At 41.9% G+C, this 23,200-nt stretch overlaps 10 protein-coding genes across 10 annotated transcripts; 7 read left to right on the forward strand and 3 right to left on the reverse strand.

The window, feature by feature from the left end:
• Window positions 1-238: 238 nt before the first annotated feature.
• On the forward strand, window positions 239-944 carry Bfra_011717 (putative nuclear cap binding protein subunit 2 protein; the record flags this gene model as incomplete). The annotated part of the gene is made up of 3 exons (XM_037342043.1): window positions 239-304; window positions 367-479; window positions 578-944. The coding sequence occupies 3 exons, from the start codon at window positions 239-241 to the stop codon at window positions 942-944; spliced, it is 546 nt and encodes a 181-aa protein (XP_037188123.1).
• Window positions 945-1,211: 267 nt separating this feature from the next.
• Window positions 1,212-1,667, reverse strand: Bfra_011718 (putative mitochondrial 54s ribosomal protein 31 protein; the record flags this gene model as incomplete). The annotated part of the gene is made up of 3 exons (XM_037342044.1): window positions 1,212-1,264; window positions 1,321-1,550; window positions 1,618-1,667. The coding sequence occupies 3 exons, from the start codon at window positions 1,665-1,667 to the stop codon at window positions 1,212-1,214; spliced, it is 333 nt and encodes a 110-aa protein (XP_037188124.1).
• Window positions 1,668-1,859: 192 nt separating this feature from the next.
• On the forward strand, window positions 1,860-2,468 carry Bfra_011719 (putative trafficking protein particle complex subunit 2 protein; the record flags this gene model as incomplete). The annotated part of the gene is made up of 3 exons (XM_037342045.1): window positions 1,860-2,044; window positions 2,106-2,167; window positions 2,224-2,468. 3 exons carry the CDS (start codon window positions 1,860-1,862, stop codon window positions 2,466-2,468), a joined length of 492 nt encoding a protein of 163 aa, XP_037188125.1.
• A 1,982-nt stretch (window positions 2,469-4,450) lies between these two features.
• Window positions 4,451-5,198, forward strand: Bfra_011720 (putative histone h4 protein; the record flags this gene model as incomplete). The annotated part of the gene is made up of 3 exons (XM_037342046.1): window positions 4,451-4,553; window positions 4,804-4,941; window positions 5,035-5,198. Exons 1-3 carry the CDS (start codon window positions 4,544-4,546, stop codon window positions 5,196-5,198), a joined length of 312 nt encoding a protein of 103 aa, XP_037188126.1. The 5' UTR covers window positions 4,451-4,543.
• Window positions 5,199-9,900: 4,702 nt separating this feature from the next.
• Window positions 9,901-13,664, forward strand: Bfra_011721 (putative h k atpase alpha protein; the record flags this gene model as incomplete). The annotated part of the gene is made up of 9 exons (XM_037342047.1): window positions 9,901-10,171; window positions 10,222-10,761; window positions 10,812-11,082; window positions 11,140-11,380; window positions 11,431-11,828; window positions 11,880-12,228; window positions 12,281-12,900; window positions 12,977-13,294; window positions 13,364-13,664. The coding sequence occupies 9 exons, from the start codon at window positions 9,901-9,903 to the stop codon at window positions 13,662-13,664; spliced, it is 3,309 nt and encodes a 1,102-aa protein (XP_037188127.1).
• A 600-nt stretch (window positions 13,665-14,264) lies between these two features.
• Window positions 14,265-15,190, reverse strand: Bfra_011722 (uncharacterized protein; the record flags this gene model as incomplete). Its single annotated transcript, XM_037342048.1, has 3 exons — window positions 14,265-14,688; window positions 14,751-14,855; window positions 14,931-15,190. 3 exons carry the CDS (start codon window positions 15,188-15,190, stop codon window positions 14,265-14,267), a joined length of 789 nt encoding a protein of 262 aa, XP_037188128.1.
• A 794-nt stretch (window positions 15,191-15,984) lies between these two features.
• On the forward strand, window positions 15,985-16,529 carry Bfra_011723 (uncharacterized protein; the record flags this gene model as incomplete). Its single annotated transcript, XM_037342049.1, has 2 exons — window positions 15,985-16,062; window positions 16,119-16,529. The coding sequence occupies 2 exons, from the start codon at window positions 15,985-15,987 to the stop codon at window positions 16,527-16,529; spliced, it is 489 nt and encodes a 162-aa protein (XP_037188129.1).
• A 1,277-nt stretch (window positions 16,530-17,806) lies between these two features.
• On the reverse strand, window positions 17,807-19,286 carry Bfra_011724 (putative saccharopine dehydrogenase protein; the record flags this gene model as incomplete). The annotated part of the gene is made up of 4 exons (XM_037342050.1): window positions 17,807-17,964; window positions 18,016-18,557; window positions 18,616-18,961; window positions 19,094-19,286. 4 exons carry the CDS (start codon window positions 19,284-19,286, stop codon window positions 17,807-17,809), a joined length of 1,239 nt encoding a protein of 412 aa, XP_037188130.1.
• A 553-nt stretch (window positions 19,287-19,839) lies between these two features.
• Window positions 19,840-20,692, forward strand: Bfra_011725 (putative 60s ribosomal protein l43 protein). Its single transcript, XM_037342051.1, has 3 exons — window positions 19,840-19,934; window positions 20,147-20,311; window positions 20,369-20,692. Exons 1-3 carry the CDS (start codon window positions 19,885-19,887, stop codon window positions 20,430-20,432), a joined length of 279 nt encoding a protein of 92 aa, XP_037188131.1. The 5' UTR covers window positions 19,840-19,884; the 3' UTR covers window positions 20,433-20,692.
• Window positions 20,693-21,346: 654 nt separating this feature from the next.
• Bfra_011726 (uncharacterized protein) lies at window positions 21,347-22,959 on the forward strand (the record flags this gene model as incomplete). Its single annotated transcript, XM_037342052.1, has 6 exons — window positions 21,347-21,551; window positions 21,610-21,690; window positions 21,746-21,808; window positions 21,864-21,935; window positions 21,988-22,128; window positions 22,187-22,959. 6 exons carry the CDS (start codon window positions 21,347-21,349, stop codon window positions 22,957-22,959), a joined length of 1,335 nt encoding a protein of 444 aa, XP_037188132.1.
• Between the last annotated feature and the right edge of the window lie 241 nt (window positions 22,960-23,200).

The following is a 23,200-nucleotide window of genomic DNA, read 5'->3' on the forward strand; positions in this document are numbered from 1 at the left end:
TAGAAGCCCGATACTGATAAGCAACTTGTATGTTGCGACAGAGAGAAGTGAATTGAGTCTGGAACTTTTTTTGAGGTTGGATGGATTTAACATCAGGCTATGCTAGCGCGTCGCGAAAGCTTGGTGCATGCGGGTAGGTAATTGGAAGCCTTCTGTGTTGTAAATGTTCCCCAGGAAACAAAGAAATCCATCAGCCTTGTAGAAAATTGGATTGTAAAGAAACAACAAATTTCCAAAAATGCCTGGATCAATTAGAAATACTGTTGATAGGCTTGATAAACCAAGTGCCTATTATCAAGGTAGAGTAAGCTATGCAATTATTATTCCACTCGGCGCAGAAGGAGCTCGACTAACAATCTGGTCTAGAATAAGAAGCGCAGATATGAGAGAGATGGGGAGGACGAGAGAAGAGAACGAACTCCAGAGGAACCAGCAGATGATCCTTTAAAAGACGCGACAACACTTTATGTTGGAAATTTGTATGTCAAAATGCATTCAGTGTTTTTATTTGAGCTTTTTTCGATCAATCAATGGGCTGGGGCATAGTTTGAGGCATGAACTAACAATTTGTCTACAGATCCTTCTACACAACTGAAGAACAAATTCACGAACTATTTGCGAAATGTGGTGAGATCAAGAGATTGATTATGGGGTTGGATAGATTCAATAAGACCCCTTGTGGGTTTTGTTTCGTGGAATATTATACTCACCAAGATGCACTCGATTGCATGAAGTATATTGGCGGTACAAAGCTCGATGAGAGAATCATTAGAACAGATTTGGATCCAGGATTTCAAGAGGGAAGACAGTATGGACGTGGAAAGTCTGGCGGCCAAGTGCGCGATGAGTACCGTGAGGAATATGATGAAGGGAGAGGAGGTCTAGGTAGAGCTATTCAAGCTGAAAGACAGAAAGAAGAAGAAGAGTATGGCAAGGGTAGATAGTTTATTGGAGAGTTGGACGATTGTACGATACTTTGCAGTACTTGGGAGGGGCGTATAAGGAACTGCGGTGATTCATTGATATCAGAATAGTGAGCCGCATTTGCATAGTAGGGAAAATTCTTAGGATTCTAGCCATTCCAGAGCACTGAACTCATGCCCTTTCATTCTTTTTTCGTATACACATATCCCAAACGCCATCAATGCATATTGTACATCAATTCTTCCGATGAGAACTCTTTCCATTGAGTCCATCCAAATATATCCATATCAATAACCGGGAGGATTGAGTCGTTGTGATAATCTCGTCCATTTAGGAAGCTCTGCAGTAACATCAGTAAACTGACACCATCTGTAAAGGCGCATGTGCCAAACTTACTGTGAATTCCCTTTCTATATTTCTTCTCTTTCCGATCAAAGATTGTGTATTTATCTTTTGGTAACATCTCCTGCTCCGTAGGCATTTCCTCCTTCCACCTCTCCACAGCCTTTGTCGTAATTCCCTTAGCAGCCAAAGCTCTATCCACTGTAGCAACCACCGAATCGACTGCCCTTAAACGTTTGCGCTGTCGTGCCTTTTGGAATTTCGAGAGTCGCCATGGGATCTTCCTAAATCGCACCACCATTAGCAAATCTTCACGCTCATAACTCTGGCAGAAAATAAATCAAATCATACCAAAGAAGACCCCCAGACATAACATTCGTAGGTCTAAAAGCTCCAAACATTGCGTTGTTTCCTTCAATGTTCTTCTAATCGCATTTCCTCACCCCATCGATCAATCCTCTTCAAAATTCAAGAATCGGTCGGCCCCTCCGCTCCGCGCCAAGCCTTAGGTTCCGCGAACCAATCAGCATTCGCTTCATGACCTCAACTCTCTAACCTCCATCGTTGCTTCACCTGCGAATGCGCATACCAAAATGTCGTATTATTTCGCAATCGTTGGAACGCAGGATAATCCTCTCTTCGAATATGAATTTGGAACTGCGAAACAGGGTGGTGATGGGATCGCCAGGTTTCCCGAACAGGCCAGACATATGAATCAATTTATTGTTCATAGTAGTTTGGATATTGTCGAGGAGGTGCAATGGGGTGGTGGACAGATGTATGTGATTTGTTTTTGGACGAGATGCGACTGGACTGGATACTAATAATATGCTTTTTAGGTATTTGAAATGCATCGATCGATTTTACAATAATTACGTCTCATGCTTCATGACAGGCGGAAGTAGGTTATTCTTTTCTTCTTACAAACATGTATCGTGATGGTGCTAATATATGTAGATGTTAAATTCATGCTCTTACATTCTCCCTCTCAACCTGCAAACCCAACGACTTCAAGAACCTCCACATCAATCGGAGCAAATCCTACTTCGCCTCAGACAGAAGAAGCCATTAAACAATTCTTTACGGAAGTTTATGAGAATTGGGTAAAAACGATTATGAGTCCATTTTACCAGGTCAATCAACCAGTTACGAGTCCGGTGTTCAGGGGACGGGTTGCGGCGGCGGGGAAGAAATATTTGTGAGGAGTGCTGAGAGAGAATCATGGAAGAATCATCATAATTATTATTGCATCGAGGAGTATGGCTCTTCCTTGGGTGTATTCTGGTGCAACGAAGAGCATAAGCGCGAGGAATAAGTTCGGGATTTTTGGTATGGATGAAGAATCAAGTCTCGGGATATATCATACCACATGGAGGATGATGTTACGAACAGTGGTTGATAGTACACTATGGAAGCCATCTACGCTTCAATGCGGCCGCGGACACCTCCGGAGAGTTCATCTATTGAACCTCACGATCAGGAATTTAGTCGGAGATTTCACTGCTCGCAAATGGATCGGGAGTCTGTTTGCTGAAAGATATCTTGGGCTTTGACGAGAATTCTTTGCTTGCTTTAGCCCTTCGTCATACAACAGATAGATACCTTAGCACGGTTTAGATTCTCATACTGGAGACTACTCGAATCTTCCTTATCAAAATGGCGGTCGAGACCATACTCTGATTGGGAATTGAGACTCATGACTGTTTGAGTCCATACACGGAACCTGTGGTTAGGGAGCTGGAAGAACTACGCATAATGGGACGCGGTGGGAATCGGTGAGATGGCTCACGACAATACCCAAGTTATTACAAAAGAATAGTAATAGATATCATATAATATTCAAAAGTAAGTATTATCACCTCAGCGCATTTTCAACAGAAAGTTGCGATGTCTTCAAAAGTGTCTCAATAAGTCCTATGATGTGATTGTGAAAAGTGGCGGTAAGTGATAACTAGTAGCTGGTAGTCTCTTCCCAACTTGTTACTACTAGATATTTGCCATAGTAGCCTTAACACACTTCAATGAATTGTAGATGGTGCTCTCTATTTAAATGAAAGCAAAGCGTAATTGAAGCATCTAGCACTTTCGTGAATATACTTGTACTGTACTATATTATATTATAATCATCTTAGGGTTCCAACATGCAATGTAATTGGAATTGGAATTGGAATTGGGAGTGAATTGTAAAAGTATACCCACCTACAATTCTGAATAACGCGTGTTTCGATAAATGAGTGGCTGTTCGGTGTTCAGACTGTGCAAATGGGAATACCTATGATTGGGACCATGGCAGGTTTGGGTTTGGTGATTGTTGGGTTTGACTTTTGGCTTGTGGTTTTTGAGTTTGGGGATTGAGGGTTGGGGTTTATGATATATCAACATAGGTACCTTGAGATGGGGATGGGTTTGTTATTGATGATGATAGGTACGAAGCAGGTTATGTGGAATATGGATGTAACTACGAGTACCTTCAAAGCAGTAGTATTGGTTCTGACGCGTAGGAAATGGTAGTCTCGCGAAGATGACTGGATGGTCGATATCATTCATGGTTTTATTAGTAGGTAGTTGATGTCTACTTTCTAGGATAGGTTGTGAAAGGGATGAATAACTCTTGATAAATACTGATGTATCTCATTACACGTATTTTATATTATCATTTATTAAATATCTTTGTTATTTAATTCGTTCCGTACCTGACAATGAATCAACGATATCAATATCTATCAAGTGCTCGCTTATCGATGCACCCCTGGAACTAAGGCGAAGTAACGATCCGCCGCATTTTACGCTTCTGATGAGCTTTGGTCAGGACTCGGAACATTTCACATCACGCAACAAATAATGCAGCCGTAAGCCATATGTGTGAGAGAGTGTGTGTGTGTGTTCACATCCAACCACAATAATAGAGTCGAAAGAACAACATTGAAATTTTTCTACAATTTTCCTCGGCAATCACACCCCCAGTCCCTTTCTCACCTTTTTTACCAAAAAAACATTCTTAGATAATATAAATTTCCATTTCCATTTCCATTAATTTCTTAAAAGGTACTAGCGTCAAAACTCCCATTTTCCAGATCACTTGTTTCCTGATCAAAAACCAACAAATTCCCTTCCCCCTCTGATTCTAATCTTTTATTTAACAACTTCATATTCCGCCACTACATCAACTTTTTGATTTTAATTACTTCGGAATTATCATCAATACATCCATCGTCTTATTAAAGACGCGTTTTATTATCACAAATAATCAAATCCACTTCTTAATAACTACTTCATCATGACTGGACGTAAGTTACACCTTTCCTTCTTGAATTCTTATGTTGAAGTTGAGATTGTTGTTGTTGTCGGTCGCGATATTTGAGGATGATGTTTTGGTGTTGGTGTTTTGATCTCACTCCACTCCCTCATCTATCAACGCGATAAGGTATCCACATCTTTATGATGTTGATATACCTACCTACAACAATAATTATCTTACTTCACTAATATATCACCACTTCAATCATGGTTCAACATACTAATGATTTTCTTCTATAGGCGGAAAGGGCGGAAAGGGTCTCGGAAAGGGTGGTGCTAAGCGTCATCGTAAGATTTTGAGAGACAACATCCAAGGTATCACCAAGCCAGCTATCAGACGTCTTGCTCGTCGTGGTGGTGTCAAGCGTATTTCTGCCAGTAAGTTTTATTCCCATCGCGTCTTCAGTCTTCATGACTTTGATGTGCGATAATATCTCCACAAGATTTATTTACTGACGCGTCTTTCAACAGTGATCTACGAAGAAACCCGTGGTGTTTTGAAGACCTTCCTCGAGGGTGTCATTCGTGATGCCGTCACCTATACCGAACACGCCAAGCGCAAGACCGTCACCTCCCTCGATGTCGTCTACGCTTTGAAGAGACAAGGCCGTACCCTCTATGGTTTCGGTGGTTAAACATCTTCTCACCTCTACCATCTTTGTCATGACATCATCTCATGCTCTTTCACATACGCGTCGATACAATACACTTTCGATTATGGTTCCCAGGGGAGTTAGGATGGGCTTATGTTACTTTTGATGGTCTTTTTTAGACGGTCTAGCATGCTGTTTACGGCAGGGTTTCGCCCTTTCCTGATTCTTTTTGTGAATCATTCATTTCGACTATCGACTACGTTTTCTATCTCTCTCTGGTCTCGACATAGCAATACATTCCTCGAGTCAAAAACTTTTTGATAGTCTATACCTCTGCTTTTGCTTTGGTGTGTAAGACAGTCTAGCATCCTGTTTACGGGAGGAGTTTTCCTGGAACGTTCCTTGTTTTGTAGCGACACCTTTGATACCCCGCGGTTTGGGATTTGTGAAGAAGGATTTCATGATTAGTGGCATGCATGCACACATTACCTTTTTTGTCTTTTTTGAGCAAACCTGTTTAGCTTGATTAGCTGGTTGGCGTTCTATGGTTTTTTTCACCCTGGTACTAGACGGGTTGTCTAGAGGGTTGAGGGATGGTATGGATTGGGGATGGATGTATGTGGGATCACGATCGAGCAGTTGTGTTTATACGCATACATAGCATACGAGTGAAATTATATGGTCGTGGACCTGATTGATATTATTTTTGAAGTTCTTGATTGTTGATTTGAATGTGTGTGATGTGATGTTTTCTTTATTTAAATCATGAGATGTTGAGAATATGTGGTGTGATTAAGGAAACTTTGGTGCGGGTCAGTTGATTAATCATGGTCAGAGAGAATAGATGGTTAGTTGGCTGGCTGGAGGGCAAGTGTCGTCTGTATCTTCTGCGTCGTATCACATTATGTGTACCTATGTATAGTATAGTACAGTACAGCCTTGCATCTTGCATCTTGCATCTTGCATCTGGATACAGTCGCGATAGAGTGAGAATCTTATTGATAGTCTGATGGATGGATGGATGGATGGATGGAATATTCATGATGTTTTTTTTTTTGTTTTTTTCGGTGGTGGGAGATTTGATTTGATTTAGTGTTTAGGTTGGGGTTAGGGGTGGGGGATTTCAATTTTAGTTTAGAGTAAAGGGAAGGGAAGGGGTTTTTTTAGAGTTTTTCTTTAGGGGAGGATGGTTGGAAGGAGAGGATTTGATGGGGGGTAGAGAGGAAGGATGGAGAGGACGAGGAAGGGAGGGGGATGGATTTGATATTTCGGTTGGGGGGTTGGTATAAAATGGATGGATATAGAGATGGATGGATCGATCGATGAATGGGTAAAACATAGGTCTTCTCTCTCCTATTTTTTCTAAGCTATCATGCGTCTTTCTGTTCTGGGTGAGTGGCTGGGTTTGGGTTTGGTGTGTGGAGGAGGAGGAGGAGGATTTTTTATTGTATGATTTGATTTGATTTGATTTGTGGGCACGTATATGTATATGTATATGTTTATTCATAAATCAGCATTCAGAAATGCGAAATTGGAAGGGGAGTTGGAGGTATGGTGTGCTGTGGTGTGGTGCGGTGGGAAAATTTAAAAGTGTGTATTGATATGTGTTGGTTGGTATTGGTATTGGTATTGGTATTGGTATTGGTATTGGTATTGGTATTGGTATTGGTATTGGTATTGGTATATGTTGGGATATATTGGGTTGGTATTTAGAGTTGAGGGGCATTTTGGTATATATGTATAGATAGGTATATGCATATATGAACTGCTTGGGTGGGTGTGTAGAATGGATGGGTGGAGGAAGGGACGGAGGGTTGGGGGAATGGTTTGAATTTAGATTTGGATTTGGATTCTGGCTTGGTGGGAGGTTTGGAAGTGGTGTCGTGAGAGAGGTAGATGGGAGGGTGTACAGGCGGCTAGAGGAAGGATGAAGGAGTAGTGATGAATGAAATTATTTCCTATTTGTAAATCTGATTTGATAACAATAGATGGATGGAGGGAGGAGGAAGTTTCTGTGTTTGTGTTGTGTTTGATGTAAATGTGCTTGGGATTTTGATTACCTAAATTATAGAGATTTGTTATAATTTATATAAATATGTATTGGTTTACTTATGATTCCATGTAATGTTTGACATAGGTATGTGTTCGGAATTTCAGATCTGTATATGATGATGTTTTCGATTTGAGGAGAGAGGGGTGCTTAGGGAGGGTATGGGAGTTGAGTGAAGTCTCAAGAAGTGAGGAGGTTGTTTTGGGGACGATGTTGGATGAACAAATAAACCTGGACAATGATTGGTCTGATGGTTGTTAGTATTTCTCTTTCTTCCCTTTCCTGCCCTTTCCCATTCTTGAGTCTTGATTCGAGTCGTCTACTCTGATGTTTTTTTAATTGATAATCTTAGGGATGTTGATCAGGGAAATGATGTGAATATTGCAATGTTAGTTTTTGCCATTGGTTCCTTTTCCTAAAGGTGCGTATATGGATAGGGGAAGGAGGAAGGAGGAGGAACCTTCTTCTGTGTTTGTATTGTATTTTGGTTTTGTTGTTTGATGAGATAAAATATCAATTCTATTTCTCAATCTATCATCCGCAAACCCAACTCACTAACAACCCTAAGAATACCAACCAAGGAAAAATCGTAAACACCACAACATCAGTCTTCACCAATTCTTCCTTTCCCTCAAAAATAAACATTCCCCATACAATACAAAAAGCAAAAGGGACGATAAAATCATGAACTTTCTCATGAAAGCCCCGTTTATAAAGCCGGAAAAGTAGAATGATGGGGAGGAGGAGTATGCTTGCGTTTATGAGATTCGATATGAAGGGGTTTTGGGAACAAGTGAGGAAGTTCGATGTGAGGAGGAGTGGTTGGGGCTGGGAGAGAGGTTAGTGGGTGTTTAGGTGGGAGGTGGGAGAGGAAAGAGGGACTTGCGAGGAGATGGGGGTAGAAGCGATGGATGTTGCGGTGGCTGGATATGAGGAGGGAGAAGAAGGTGATGAGGAATTCGAGAGGTAGGGAGGGCATGAGGGAGTTGATGAGTGTGATCGGTTGATGGGGTGCGTGAGGTGTGAGAGAGATGCTGTGTGATAGGTGGATAGGGGTAAGAGGTGACTTGGACGGAATCGTAGAGAGTGAGCGCGTGAGATAGGTTAGGGAATGATATCAAACCGCTGAATGCTGGTCTAATGTCCATCGATGATGGAACACGTTCTCAGAAGTCCATTGGGGTTATATATGTATATATGTTTGAGAACATTAACTCGGTAGAAGGATTCCTGCAATAACACAACAACCGCTGTGGTTATACACAGCTCACGCTTTTGTAACGAAAAGGTATATTTGACGAAAGAAGAAACGTCCAGAACGATAGTTCAAGTAAAGCGGTGTCATAACTTGCATTGTTAGGATATTCATCCTTTATTGATGTGTATAAATGGTGATTCTTGGACAAATTAATAAGTATTAGAGACCTAGCGATAGTATACGTAAAGTTTTTGATAGGTTTGTCCTGTTGTTGCTTTTTGTATCATACGACACGTAGAATTGTCATGCAGTAGCATATGTATTCTACTTGGGGAACTCTTCCTACCCCAGATTTAGCTGATACGAAATAAAACAAATACATGTTGCATCAAACCAACGTTCCAAATTACGAAAATATTCGCTTGGCTCTTCCCCAGGCTTCTGCAGGAGTAACAAAACGCCGAGGTTGCACGGATTTCCAGATGTAGAAGGTACAGCAAACAAATTACACTTCAACGCTGGTCAGCAAGATTTGAGAATTCAAGGTCTAGGAAGACCTCGAAATCCTTCAAAAAATGTATGAGGTATTTCATGGTGGAATATTTCTTATGTACAGTGAGATGAAGTTTTGCACGTTTTTGATAATGGGATGTTCGATTGGGACTTGGGGGCTTACTTCGGCTAAAATCATTGGTCGGGGAATCTTCCAGGGGATCTTTTTCTGTTCTTCTATGAGGCATTTTCCAACATCCAATGCATCTTCTAACAACCGCCAAAAAAATTCATCGATAACTCAATACTCTAAGGAAAATGAAATTGCGAATTTTAGTAAGGAAGTCGAGTGGCTGAGTCGCTCGCCGGAAACTGGGAACTTCACATTAGCAAGTGCAAATTGTAATATTCATAATGTAATGCGACAAACAGCGGGATGTTTGGGAATTCCAATCAGGCTCCGTGCCAGTTCTTCGGTCTCCATACTTCAATGGATCATATGGGTATCAGCCGCTTTTTTGTTTCCTGTGAAAACATTCACTTTGTTGTTCTGTGGGGAGCTAGTATGAGCGATTTATCGTGATGTAGTTTATCCATGACGCATAGCAAGATTCTATCAAAAGGCGGGATGCAAATGTGATAGGGGATAATTCCTATTCTGGATGCATTCACTATTTACGTCTAATTTCGAGTATCTCTCTAGCTTAGCTGTCCACGGGTCTGTCAGCTCTTTCGAGGTGAAAATATAGGGTGGGATGAGATGAGACGAAATGGGTGTCTTTACGTTTGTCCAATATGCATATATTGATCCCTTCGACTGATGTGTAAGAATATAAATTCATAGATATCTTAACTTTTTAAATATCGAGAGAGGTTATCCTATTGTATGCGCTCAGAATCCCTCAATCAAGTCACTTTCCTCATTCTCAACTTCTCATCGATTACCCGCGTATCAAACGATTTCTAGCACACACAACCCCTTAAGTAGTGGTTACTTGACGAAGATGTTAGAAGATGGAGAAAAGGAGCAATTCCATCGCCGTATCCATTACGCTGATGTGGAATCTGGAGTCAAAGTCTCATCACCTCTAGAGCGAAGCAATTCTAGAGTCTCAACCGATCATGATAGCTTAAGTATTCGACCTCACAGGCGTTCATCAATTGAGTTATCATCGGCACTTCCTATCCAATACAGAACGGTCTCATTCCAAATTGCAGGATCCCAAGAAAAGAATGCAGCGGAAGTACAACTCGCGAAAAAGTCGGCAGCAAAGGGTTTGTGTTTCCATACTTAAGTTTATATCACGATGCTAACATCCTTTAAGCACTTGCCGATCTGGATTGGCATTTAATCACACCTGACGAAGTTCTTAAGCGCCTATCAACGTCGACATCTCAAGGTCTTTCGAAAGAACAAGTGAACCGAAGACTATCGCAATATGGAAAGAATACACCATCTCATCCTCCAAACCATCTCTTTCAAACTTGGTTCGGTTACTTCTTCAAAGGATTTGGATCCATTCTCCTACTCGGCGCTATTCTAGTTTTCGTCTCCTGGAAACCTCTTGGAGATCCGCCCTCACAAGCAAACCTAGCACTTGCTATTGTTCTCTTGGCTGTCTTTTTCATACAAGCAGCCTTTAATGCTTGGCAAGATTGGTCTTCATCCAGAGTCATGGCTTCAATTACTACTATGCTACCTGACAATTGTTTGTTATTGAGAGATAGAGCTCGCGTCACTGTTATTGCTAGCGATATTGTTCCTGGAGATCTTCTTTATATAAAAGCTGGCAATAAGCTTCCTGCTGATGTACGATTCGTTGAAATGTCTTCGGATGCAAAGTTTGACCGTTCCATTCTGACTGGTATTTTCTCCACATGTTTGCACGCTTCCTGATACTAATTGGTAACTTAGGCGAGTCACTTCCACTTTCAGGAATGGTTGACAATACAGATGAAAATTACTTGGAGACAAAGTGTATCGGACTTCAAGGAACTCACTGTATTTCCGGAAGTGGTATCGGTATTGTCGTTGCTACCGGTGATACAACAGTCTTTGGAAGGATTGCTCAACTTACCAACACCCCGAAAACTGGTATGACTACTCTCGAGCGAGAAGTTTTTAACTTCGTCCTTGTCATTGTTGCTTTTATGGTAACCATGATTGTTCTTGTTATCATTATATGGTACGTCTATCACATGATTCTTGGCATTGTGGTTTCCAAATGTTGATCTATATATAGGGCAGCATACTTGAGAAAATCGTACCCTGATTGGATCAATGTACCAACTCTGATTGTTGATTGCGTTTCTGTCGCCATTGCATTTATTCCCGAGGGTCTCCCTATTGCTTTGACGGCATCACTTACTATAACAGCAAATCTTATGCGTAAGAACAAAATTCTTTGCAAGTCATTGAAGACAGTGGAAACTCTAGGTGCAGTCAGTGTCATCTGTTCAGACAAGACAGGTACTTTGACAAAGGTATGTCTGTTTCTCCAAACCTATTTACCTCGGAGGCTAATTCTGTTCAGAACAAAATGTTTGTTACAGAATGCTGTATAGCAACACATAGTATGACTCCACAATTGGCCAAAGATGAGATGAATTCAAGTGGTCGAAACAACACTGCGATCTCTCAAATGAGATTGATTGCTGGACTTTGCAACTCTGGAGAGTTTGATGCCAGTACAATGCATCTACCACTTTCCGATAGAAAGATCAACGGTGATGCTACTGATCAAGCTGTATTGAGATTTTCCGAGTCACTCGGTCCTGTCTCTGAACTTCGAAATATGTGGCGGAAAACTTTTGAATTGGCTTTCAATAGCAAAAATAAGTTCATGGTACGAACATTAGCACTCGCCGAGCCCGAAGGCCGTTCTTATGCTCTTCCTAGCGAAGAAGCGACAAGTTTTGCCTCGGATGATACGTAAGATACCACGATCCAGTGAGAGATTATAACTGACTTTGATTTTCACAGTCTACTAGCAATCAAAGGTGCACCGGACATCTTGATCGGTAGATGTTCAATGTATACCACCATCGACGGTAATTCGAAAGCTCTTGACGACGATGTACTTAGGAAAATCGACGAAATTAAGAATCGCTGGTCGGCAGAAGGCAGACGTGTCATTTTGCTAGCACGAAAGATAATTAAGAAAGACGAGTTGAAAACAACTCCACTTTCAAGTCGCTTTGAAAAAGAGATATCATCCCATGCACGATCTGGTCTTACACTGGTAGGCATCGTTGGTATTGTAGATCCTCCTCGTGATGAAATACCTTCCGTCGTATCTACTTTGAGACGAGCTGGAATACGATTTTTTATGGTAGGAGCTACATGTTCATCTGATTACATGAATTATACTGACAAAATGAAAGGTAACTGGAGATTTTGCTTTGACTGCTCAAGCAATTGCTACAGAATGTGGAATCATCACCAATTCCCCAAATATGGTAAAAGATGTCTCTTCTCTATCACGAAATAAACTCGTTTCCGAATCAGCCTCTCAGTCCGAAAACGACAGCAAAGACAATGCAATCACTCCGCAGATAACTTCTATTGTTCTAAGCGGACCAGAAATAATCACTCTCAACGACAGTCAGTGGGATCAACTATGCAAATACGATGAAATCGTTTTCGCCCGCACAACACCCGAACAAAAACTACGAATCGTCCGCGAATTTCAAAAACGTGATGAGATCGTTGCAATGACTGGTGATGGCGTTAATGATGCCCCTTCTCTCAAAGCTGCTGATATTGGGATTGCACTTGGAAGCGGTTCGGATATAGCAATTGAAGCTGCAGATATGGTTCTTCTCGAGTCATTTAGTGCTGTTGTTGAGGCGGTCCAATATGGAAGAGTGGTCTTTGATAATTTGAAAAAGACAATTGCGTATCTATTGCCTGCGGGATCATTTTCGGAATTTTGGCCAGTCATGACGAACGTGGCGTTTGGGCTGCCACAAATATTGTCTTCGTTTCTGATGATTATTATCTGGTATGTGTATTTTCCTCTCATCACAGCCCGTTTTTTACTCTGTAGAAACCAGTATCGACTAACAATTCACAAAAAGTTGTTTTACCGATTGCGCCGCGGCTACAGTTCTCGCGTACGAAGCCCCTGAAGCAGACGTTCTTCTCCGCAAACCGCGAAATACCAAAACAGACAGATTAGTCGATTGGCAACTTATTCTTCAAGCGTATGGGTTTATCGGTGTGATTGAAACGGCAGCTTCATTCGCAATGTCGTATTGGTATTTACAGCGGAACGGAATTCCGTTTACAGATCTGTGGTTTAAATATGGAAAATTGCCAGAGGGAATCGATCAGGATTATGCGAATGCGAGATTGGCCGAGGCGTCGAGCATTTATTTTGTTAATTTGGTGGTTATGTAGGTTTTCTCCCCTTCTCCATTAGCTTCATTCTCCATTCCTCATATCATGCACTAACATCCTCTCAGGCAATGGTTCAATCTCATGGCTCTGCGCACCCGTCGTCTCAGTATCTTCCAGCATCCTCCAGCTTTCAACAAGGAAACGCAAAATCTGTACATTTTCCCTGCTATTCTATTTGCATTGGTAATGGCGATTTTCTGGCTCTACATCCCGCAGTTGCAAAGTGTGCTAGGAACTAGTAGTGTTCCAGTGGAACATTTCTTTTTACCAGCAGCGTTTGGAGTGGGTATTTTGTTGCTGGATGAGGCGAGGAAGTGGGGGGTTAGGAAGTGGCCGGAGAGTTGGATAGGGAGATTGGCTTGGTGATGAGGTGGGGTGCTATGGATGGTAAATTTCGGTAATGGGTCGGGAATGAAATAATAGTAATTGAAAAGATTGTCTGTCTTGTGTTATGACGGCTGTTCATTCAGTGATTGGAAATATCTAAACTCGTGCTTCTCAATGAACATTTTCGCCTGTAAATTGTAATAACACAAAATATAGGACTACAATCAAAATTCAGCATGAATTACTTTTCCAATAGATGAATTGGTATATTCAGCTGAATATATATACATGTATTATATATCCACAAATCTCCTCAAAAAGATCACTCATATATTGATTGAACAAATCACCTACACAACACTAGTCTAATAAAACAAAAATCTCGCATTTCATTTGAACAACTGCTCTATGAACCTTAGCACTGGTCATTATCCACTCGCAAAGCCTGCGCATTGGCGGACTCTGTTCCTATCTGAAGATATGTATGTATGTATGTATCTTCTGAACTCTCCCTTGCTAATAACGCCCTAGAGTATTTTAACTCGAACTAGAAATACCTATAGATAGATAAGTAGGTAGACAAAGGTAGAAAGATATCTTTGAACCTGTATAACCTGACAAATGAATTGAAACAGGATTTCACCCAACTCCTAACTCCCCGTTTCGCACTGGATTACTGAAATCTATTTTTCTGTGCTCCTTCCTGCCTCCCCCACTCCCTCGCTTAACCCACACAAATTCCCAAACCTTCCAATCCCTAGCACCCCTCCCCCCCTCTTCACGGTACATACCCCAAGCGTCTCGTGACCTCCGCCCACGCCCCCAACACCCCCCTCTCACCCCCTGCATCCCGTGTCTCAAAACCGGTACTCCATAAACCACACCATTCACAATACAAACCATAATTTTCTCCGAAATGACAATTAGGAATGTTAATGCGACGGGAATCATGGACAGGGCTTTTGGTATTACTTCTGCGACTTCGGTTTTGGATAGGGAGGTACTGAGACGGAGGAGAGGAAATGCGAGGATGGTGGTGAGGAGGATACAAATTAGGAATTGGCTGGGAATTTAGTGTGTTAGATGGGGCTGTATGGTTAGGTATGTAAAGGGGAAGGTACTTACACATCCCGCAATTCCCTATATCTAAGACTACTTTCCGCATCAAGCGAAACCCAATGTCTCACCTGCAGATATTGGAAAAAGAAGAGAGTCCAGAGGAATAAGACTCTATGATGGGTTTTGTTAGCTTAACGTAATACTCATATGATATATAAATACTAAATGAAGAGATGGAGAACTCACGTCAAGATAAAACACCCGCGAGATGTTTCATACAGAGTGAGGATGTCGAATTGCGGAGCTGAGGGGCCGGAGATGGAGAGGGCGTAGATGAGGGAGAGGGTTGCGAGGGGCTTGGAAGTGCGGAGGTGGAGGAGGAAGAGGAGGGGAGTGGTGATGGGGCGAGTGAGAGCGTGGGTGAGATGGCGGTGTTGTGGGGTGGGTGTTGAACTTGGAGGAGGGTGGTAGAGAGGAAGGATTTCGTGGGAGGTGAGGGAGGTCATGATTGTTTGAGTAGTAGTTGGTTGGGTTGATGTGGTGAGGAGGGTTGTGTGTTTAGATACCAGTGTTTTAGACCTCTTGATAGCTGGGCTATCTTATGTTTTGCAAGTGAAGAGGGGCAGTTGAGGCACAACGGTTTATGCGAGGGTATGGCGAGAGTTGAATGACAATGTTCTAGCAGAATGAGATTCCAGCAGAATGAGGTTCCAATAAATGAAGTTTCGTTGATGAGGTTTTAGTAGAATCCGGATCCAGTAGAACACTCACTCAGCCTCTTGACTCCAAAATCCAGACTCGCATAAAATATCCCGCAATTCCTTCGCCTACAGGCACGAAACATAAAACAAGAAGACTTATCCGGTACAAAGATAAAAACCACACGTAGCTCAAATTGGGTATTGAAAGAAACGGCAATGATATGTATGTAAGGAAGGGAAGCAAATCGACTTAAATGCCCCGGAGTCCTGGGCACACAGTCAAGCTTCTCGAGCTCGGAATAATAATAATTTCAATGACTCCAAGGCTAGCACAGCCAAGATCCTAGCGAGGTGCTACAGAGGCATGAGGCAGAATCCTCGTGAACCTATAAGTAGACTCGCTAGCCAATGATCTCTATGTTTACACAGCCGGAGAGGTGTAACGTATTGCATATATATCTGTACATTTCGCTCTTTATATCTGGTGTGGTTTTAAAATAAGGGAGTCATATAGTTTCTGAGAAACTTTTCCATCGACCACCGGTGAAAGGATTTCCGAAACCGTCTGATTGATTTGCGCAAAGATATCTTTTGTATTCATGAAGCTTTCCGATTTTTTTATCGCGACGGGGTCGCTGATTGTTAGTACTCGCTGTGTCATGAGTCAATATCAAGAAGTAAGTTCATAGTACTCTCGCAGACGGTGAAAGACTAAAATTGACACTTTCCGTAGTTCTTCGATATATCCAGCTTTTCTCTCCTCCTCGCAAACGACACGATACTCGAGTTTCTATCCTTCAGCCTCGGCTCAGTGTCAGAGCTTGCAACTGCCAGTTTCGTCTGTATATCAATTGGACTGATAGCATGGATTTACAATATTGGACAACATGAAAAACTACACTCTCCAATGGTCATTCTCGCCTTCGGTCTATCGGTTTTTTTCTGGATCGAGCTTGCGGCTTCGATAGAGATCTATCTCTTCGTCATATTTCCCTGGGTATTATTGATGGGGCTATTGATTAGCAGAATATATGATGTAGTTTGGAGGAAGAAAGACCTGCCGGCATCGGAAGAGAAAAGGGGTAGCGATTGCATGTTTGGGTATACTGAAGGCTTGCAGTTCTGTGGAAAATTTTCGGTGTAGGATGGTGGCAGATTCATGTCATTACGCTGGGGCAAAAACTAGAACTAGCGGGATTTTTCTTATTTCTCACGTCTAGTTCTTTGAAGAAAACTTTGGTGGTAGTGGGAACTTTTGTCCACTTGTATTTCTTGAGGGAAGGAGAGAGTTTCTATCACATTTCATTTGTTTTATATAGGAGAAAACTCCAGTCCAATGGGACATACTATTTAGGGACAGGAGATCTTTCCATGTTACATTTCTTTCATCTTTTTCATCTTATATAACCTATTCTTTTCATTTTAAGGTTGAGTTGTTTGGTCTGTTACTTTTCTTGTTCTGAGTTGAAACAATGTAACTATCGGGACAAGAGTCTACCTAGGTAATCTTTCGTCACTACCTTAACGAAATTCGGCATGTGCGCGGGAAGAATTGATGGCGCGAAATACTCTAGCACAATACGAGTGAAGGGATTGAGATAAAAACGTAAAAACTATGCAGTCCGTCAAAGATTTGCCTCCCGGAAATGATTTCCAATAGCCGAGCCAGTATATTGGATACGTCTTGAGATCACTCAAAATACGACCTCCATTTAAATATCACATCGAGCTAAAAACTATTAAGGGTTTGAAAAGCTATGTTCACGTGCAAGCCGACTAACAATCCGAACTATCGAATATCTTGCATGGAGAGCCTCATCAATCCGCCTTGCGGGCGTTCGTGGTAATACAACGACAGCTGCTCCCCTTAATTGCGTGTATTTTTAGTATGGCTTATTCCAGCACTCGTGATAGGGTAAATTTTGATATGCCAACTTGTATGGGCTGCGGTTATTCAGGTCTTAATGAAAGCAATCCATCCATTCTGCTAGCTTGACAATGTATGCCTAAAAAGCACTTGACAGACTAGTTTGCCCGCTCATTTGCTGGCAATATTGCAGGTGTTTCTCGCTGGCTATTGACACCTCGGTAATGCTTGTTAAATATTCATTATGATATCATCGAAACTATAGATGAAATTGACAAATATTACCATGAAGAGATGATAGAGAGTATAGTCAACTTCAACAAATTACTCGAAAGCATACACTGGTATGAATCAAAGATATACTGAACTGAATTTCATAACGATTCACAATGTCAATATATAGATGTATCTTTCGGAATCAATAATTTCCATTATGGAAGCACATGATAATATTTTATTTTACATTCTGCTTCCACTGCTTTGTTGCTTCGCCATATTGTCACACCAATCTACAGTTCCAATACAGTCACCAGTTTCGAAACTGTGCAGTCAAATCAATTCTCAAATACCTTCGTCTCAAATTTGACATTGGCGGATTGAAGGCGATTGATGTATTTCTCGCCCAACATAGATGGAGTATAGATACCACCTGACAATTTGTGATCGTCTCGAAGTAATGAAATTGCACCCTGGGCAATCAATATACCAGTCACTGCATCATATTAGTTACCCGAAACATCTTGGACTACATTATTTCACTTACATCCATAGAGTGAACCTTCATAGTATTCCCGACAGAAGATTCTTGGAGGGTTTGCTTGATCATTGTCCGGTTTAGCAATAGCTCGGAACTCGATCCGATCGGATTTGGTTTCCTCTTTCGTGGCTCCGTCTCCTGGTTGATAAACATATTTCCTGGCCGTATGTCTGAAAAATGGGATTGCCAAGAATAGAGCACCAAGAATGAGACCAAAATGTATCGCTATACCAGTGAGATAGTTTCTTGCTTTCATGTATTCCTCGACCTTGAAATTAGGACCATAGAATTTCTGCTCGCTAGATAACCCCCAACTTCGATGAACGATGGCTAAATCGGTTGACCCTGCAAGAGAAGTGGTGAGAATTCCTAAATCTGGTACGACTTTGATTCCGGTAAGTTTGGTGATGAGAGATGTAGATGGGCGGACTTTTGGTCCAGGTATTGGAGATAGAGCGTAAGGAGTAAATGCATCTTTGAGTTGCTTAAGGTTGAATACTTCCAAGAGTGTGAAAATTGTTTCTAAGGAACCCCCGGAAGGTTTGGCTCTAAAAGATATTAGTCTATTGGTTGTCCAGAAAGTCCAGGTCAAGTGTTATAGCTTACTTCATCTCGTGTAAAGATACGATAACTTCACCAGTAGGTGCAGATAACTTTTCCCGGACAGCATCAACAGCACATCGAGTAATTAAATCAGATAGACTAGATTCAATACCACATTGGGGAATGAGAACCGCACCACTAGCTTTAGCGGTGCTTTCGTATTTCTTGATCATCTTAGCCACCCATGGTACTTCTCCTGTGACATCGAGATAATGTGTACCATTTTCGGCACATGCTTTGAAACAATGTTCGCCGTGAAGAGCATAAGGGCCAACTGTTGCCAAGATGACCTTTGTCTTTTTAGCCAATGCACTCAGCTCCGCGTCATCCAAGTTACAGATTTCAATAGCTATGATGAGTGAGGCGTTAGTTAATAACGAGAAAGATGATACCTTTGAAATAGCTATCATGTATCGCACGTGATATCAAGGGGGTTGGTGGTACGCAAACTGTTGGAATCGTAATTAAGAATCTTACACACCTGGTTGTACTCTATCTGGACTTAGAGACTTGCATTCGGCCGCAACAGCTTCCAATTTGCTGGCAGAACGTCCTGCTAAAGCCCAACGAAGATCTGTAGGTAAATGTGTGGCAACGTGTTCCGCTGTAAGTTTTCCTGTGTACCCTGTGGCTCCAAAGATGACCAATTCGTACTCTCTATCTCCTGAAGACATTGTTTGTATATACAAATGTAGAACGCAAGAGAATAGTGAAATATCACTCGATTGTATGTACTTGAATGAGGCGGTAAATGAAATGGATACTCTTGGTCTATACAAGTACAATGTTTTACTATCACATCAACATCCTGTTTTCAGATCAACAGTTCTCCCTACGTAGGCAGGTAGGTGGATATCGTTCTTGCCGAGGTTTAACCAGGCTTTGTTCATTGAATTCTTCACTTCGAAGAAAGAGCATGTCAATTCGTGAGGAGTAGGAAACGCTCAAGATGAGTAGAACGGAAGATATTATAGATATTGCGTATATATAAATATGAAAATACAATAACTCTCAATCTCTGTATACTTATATACCTATACTCCGTTGTGATTTATAAAAGACTCTGTATAAGTTGTATGATTTTATAGACTGTGGAAATGTAAATACAGATCATGTGACTGACATCATTCTGAGACTTTCCATTGGGGACTAGCGTAATGGGGCTATTAACCGAATCCCACGACGAATTTGACCAAAATAATTCCCATCAAGTACATTGCGACAAATCTTCAATTTCCTCATCACCGTTCATCAACGCAAAATACCGCCAAGATGACAAAGAGAACCAAGAAGGTCGGAGTCACCGGTAAATACGGTACCAGGTATGCGATTATTCCAGCTCTACAAACTCTACACACCCAAATATCATAAGAAGGAAGAATCTGCGGCTTTTCAACACATTGTTGAGGTGTAATGGGACGGAGAACTTTTCAATAATGGAGGATCAACAAATCAATACTTGCAGCAGATGGAATCAAGATAGAAATCAAACGAATCAGCAAACAACTGGCTAATTGCTTTTTTCCCCAAATAGATACGGTGCATCCCTCAGAAAGCAAGTCAAGAAGATGGAAATCACTCAACACGCAAGATACGTCTGCACCTTCTGTGGAAAGACTACCGTCAAGAGACACTCCGTTGGTATCTGGGATTGCAAATCATGCAAGAAGACCGTTGCTGGAGGAGCTTACACCGTCACGTATGAGCCCACGATTCGAAATAAATGATTCCAAATTACTAACATATTCGACGACAGAACCCCTGCCGCCGCTGCTATGAGATCGACTCTCCGCAGATTGAGAGAAATCGCTGAGGTTTAAATGGCTTGGGATGGATGTTTGTTTCTACGGGTTATTTTTTTCTGCGGCACGGGATAGGTCTCACTTATGATATACAAGGGAAAAGCATCGCGCTGCATGATCGATGCCGATATTCGATGAGACCGGATAAAGAAAAATGAAATCATACCCTGCCCCAACTTATGGTCCATAACAACGATTGCGAATTTGGTGTGAATATGTGAAATTGGGTTCCAGAAGGATTAATCAAGATGTCGATCAACAATGATCATTAAGCGCCGAAGGAGGAACTTCCAGGATGCGTTACTTATATGTCAAAGTAAAGGCGTCGATTGTTCAATACGATTCCGATCAAGCCCATTTCATGATCGAGCTGAAAATCCATTTAACCTTATTTTCGGACCCTCCGATAGCTCTCTCATTTGTTTTGATCATAATGCTCTTCAAATAATTTGTTTCGGCAAGCGCTAAAGCATATTGAATTGGTACTGTAATAGGTCGACCTGTCGATTAAATATTAGCCGCATTTGTTCATGACATAGGTCACCACTCGGCCATTCGAATACATACATACCAAGACAAAAAGTGCCTCAACTGCTGGATTAATTTTATCATTCCATCGCCATCCTACAAACCACCATGGCCGTGTTTAATGTGGCTAGAGCCTCAACATTGACCATCACAAAAGTCTAATGACATGTATATAGGGGCACTGAGGTTTAGTCTACGGTCACCATGCATAATGATAGTTTACATGTCTTTTGCCTTGATTGATTGTATTGAGCCCTGCTTTATTAAATATGAATGCTCCCAGTAGTCTGTTCTCAGTATCTTCCTCCTGGTGAGAACTACTTGATTGTTTTACTTTTGATTATCAAGAAAATTTGAATACGTCGTCCTATTATTTCACTTTGACATCTTGAAGCCTTTATATTATGAGTCAACGCGGAAGTAATGCTGGATTTGATGCCAGAAGCGATTCTCATCATAGAAGGAATGATCACCAACGTGCCTCTCTTCCCTATCGTAGCGACAGGGATGATAGGAGTATCACTAGTTATAGTACTACTTCTGTGCGTGTGACGAGTAAGAAAGGAGGGCCACCAATCTCTATGAATACTAGACATAATGTTAATGGGGGTGAGTCGATGCGAGTGCTGGGCACTAAATCTTGATGTAACAATGCTAACAATAACAGGATTGTCCTCACATGGTAGGAGCCGAAGCCGCAGTGGAAGTATACGTACGCTGTCGGAAGCACCTGACGCAACTGTTCGCCGTGCGTTTTCCTCGATACAAATAATTGTTGTGGATGCTGACAATAACAAAAATAGCCTTGTCGCATAGAAGTGAAAACCTCAGCAGAGGGGATAATAGGCCACCTGAAAGACATCACCGTGCGTGCTTCTCGAAGCAAAGAATTGTTGTAGATGCTGACAATAATACATCCAGCCTTACAGCGCAATCGGGGAAGTGTAACCAACGAAAGACCCGAATCAGTTTCATCTGATGGAACTGCTCGCCGTGCGTTTTCCTCGAAACAAAATTTATTGTGACATGCTGACAATGATAAAAGCGGCTCCAAAGCATAGGACCCACGGAAGAGATACTGACTCGCAAGAATTTGATGGAGACTCGTATGCTTCCGGTAGAAAATCTCATACTTCTGGTAAAGAATCGTATACTTCTGGTAGAAAATCTCATACTTCTGAGCGATGTGCGTTTATCCATATCTCAATGAATTGGTGAGAAGTCCAGTATTGACATGAAAGTAGATTCGGAAACTAGTCAGCATCATGAGCCATCTGCGGGGAGTGGAAGTTTGTATGAGGACCACCCGAAGAAAGGACATAGATATGCACCCAGCGATGATGGTAGGCAGAGTAGGCATACAGACAGAGTTGCCCGATCTGAATCAGAGCGCACAACCAGGCCCTCACTCGACGATGAATTGCTATCGAAGCATACAGAGAGCCTGAGCCTCCACCCCCGAGATCCCACCCTCGAGAGAGTCGCAAAGTGGAATGAGGAAGTAAAACGCGATACTAAAGAAGATAGATGGGATGGTGATCCCAAAACCGGGCTAAGATCAGTCAATAGATCAGTCAATGGAGAAGATCATTACGGGAAAGGTTCGAATCCACCATCACACCGTGGGTACCCACAAAGCCGCCATTCTGAACGCCGATATGGACAACCTAAATCAGATGCCGATAGCTATAGTCGTTCTGACACTTCCAGAAAATCGTACATTCCTCCTCATCCTGGATCATTTGCTGCTCGCTATGCTCCCTCTGAGACTGAGTCCTATACGTTGCGCAATTCTCCCCCTCCGTACCGTCGTGGCCCCTATGATACTGGATACCAAAATTTTGGAGTCGAGGACCATAGTTCAACGTATGTGACGACGAATATCGGTGCCCCTAATGTGGGATTTATGGATGCTCCAAGTAAGAGACAGATAAGGGAAATGATGAAACACCAGCGAGATCGTGCAATGATAGAGCGTGGGCTGCCACCACCTGTTGAGAAAGGGTTTTGGGATTGAGGAGGGACGACTGTAATAGTGACTGGTAGGGTTTAGGGGGATTAGTGTGAGGGGGAAGTACAAGTCGAAATCTGGAAATGAAACCCGAGAGGAAGAATTGGAAAATGGGAATCGAGTATAGCGCTATGTTTAAAGGATCGGGAAAGCATCGTGGGAATATCTCCACATGGTGGAGTTTTGGGCTAGGAATTGTGGAGTTCTTAGCAGCGGGCGTTCTGGCTTGGGTTTGTTTTCTCTTTGG

The sequence above is a fragment of the Botrytis fragariae genome, assembly GCF_013461495.1.
Source record: "Botrytis fragariae strain BVB16 chromosome Unknown tig00000251, whole genome shotgun sequence".
Taxonomy (NCBI): domain Eukaryota; kingdom Fungi; phylum Ascomycota; class Leotiomycetes; order Helotiales; family Sclerotiniaceae; genus Botrytis; species Botrytis fragariae.

Bases quoted from the DNA above. Each gene is read 5' to 3' on its own strand.
- Bfra_011725 (XM_037342051.1), top strand. From the start codon at position 19,885: ATGACAAAGAGAACCAAGAAGGTCGGAGTCACCGGTAAATACGGTACC. The intron at 19,935-20,146 runs GTATGCGATTAT...TTCCCCAAATAG, and splicing joins ACCGGTAAATACGGTACCAG to ATACGGTGCATCCCTCAGAA. The intron at 20,312-20,368 runs GTATGAGCCCAC...ATTCGACGACAG, and splicing joins GGAGGAGCTTACACCGTCAC to AACCCCTGCCGCCGCTGCTA.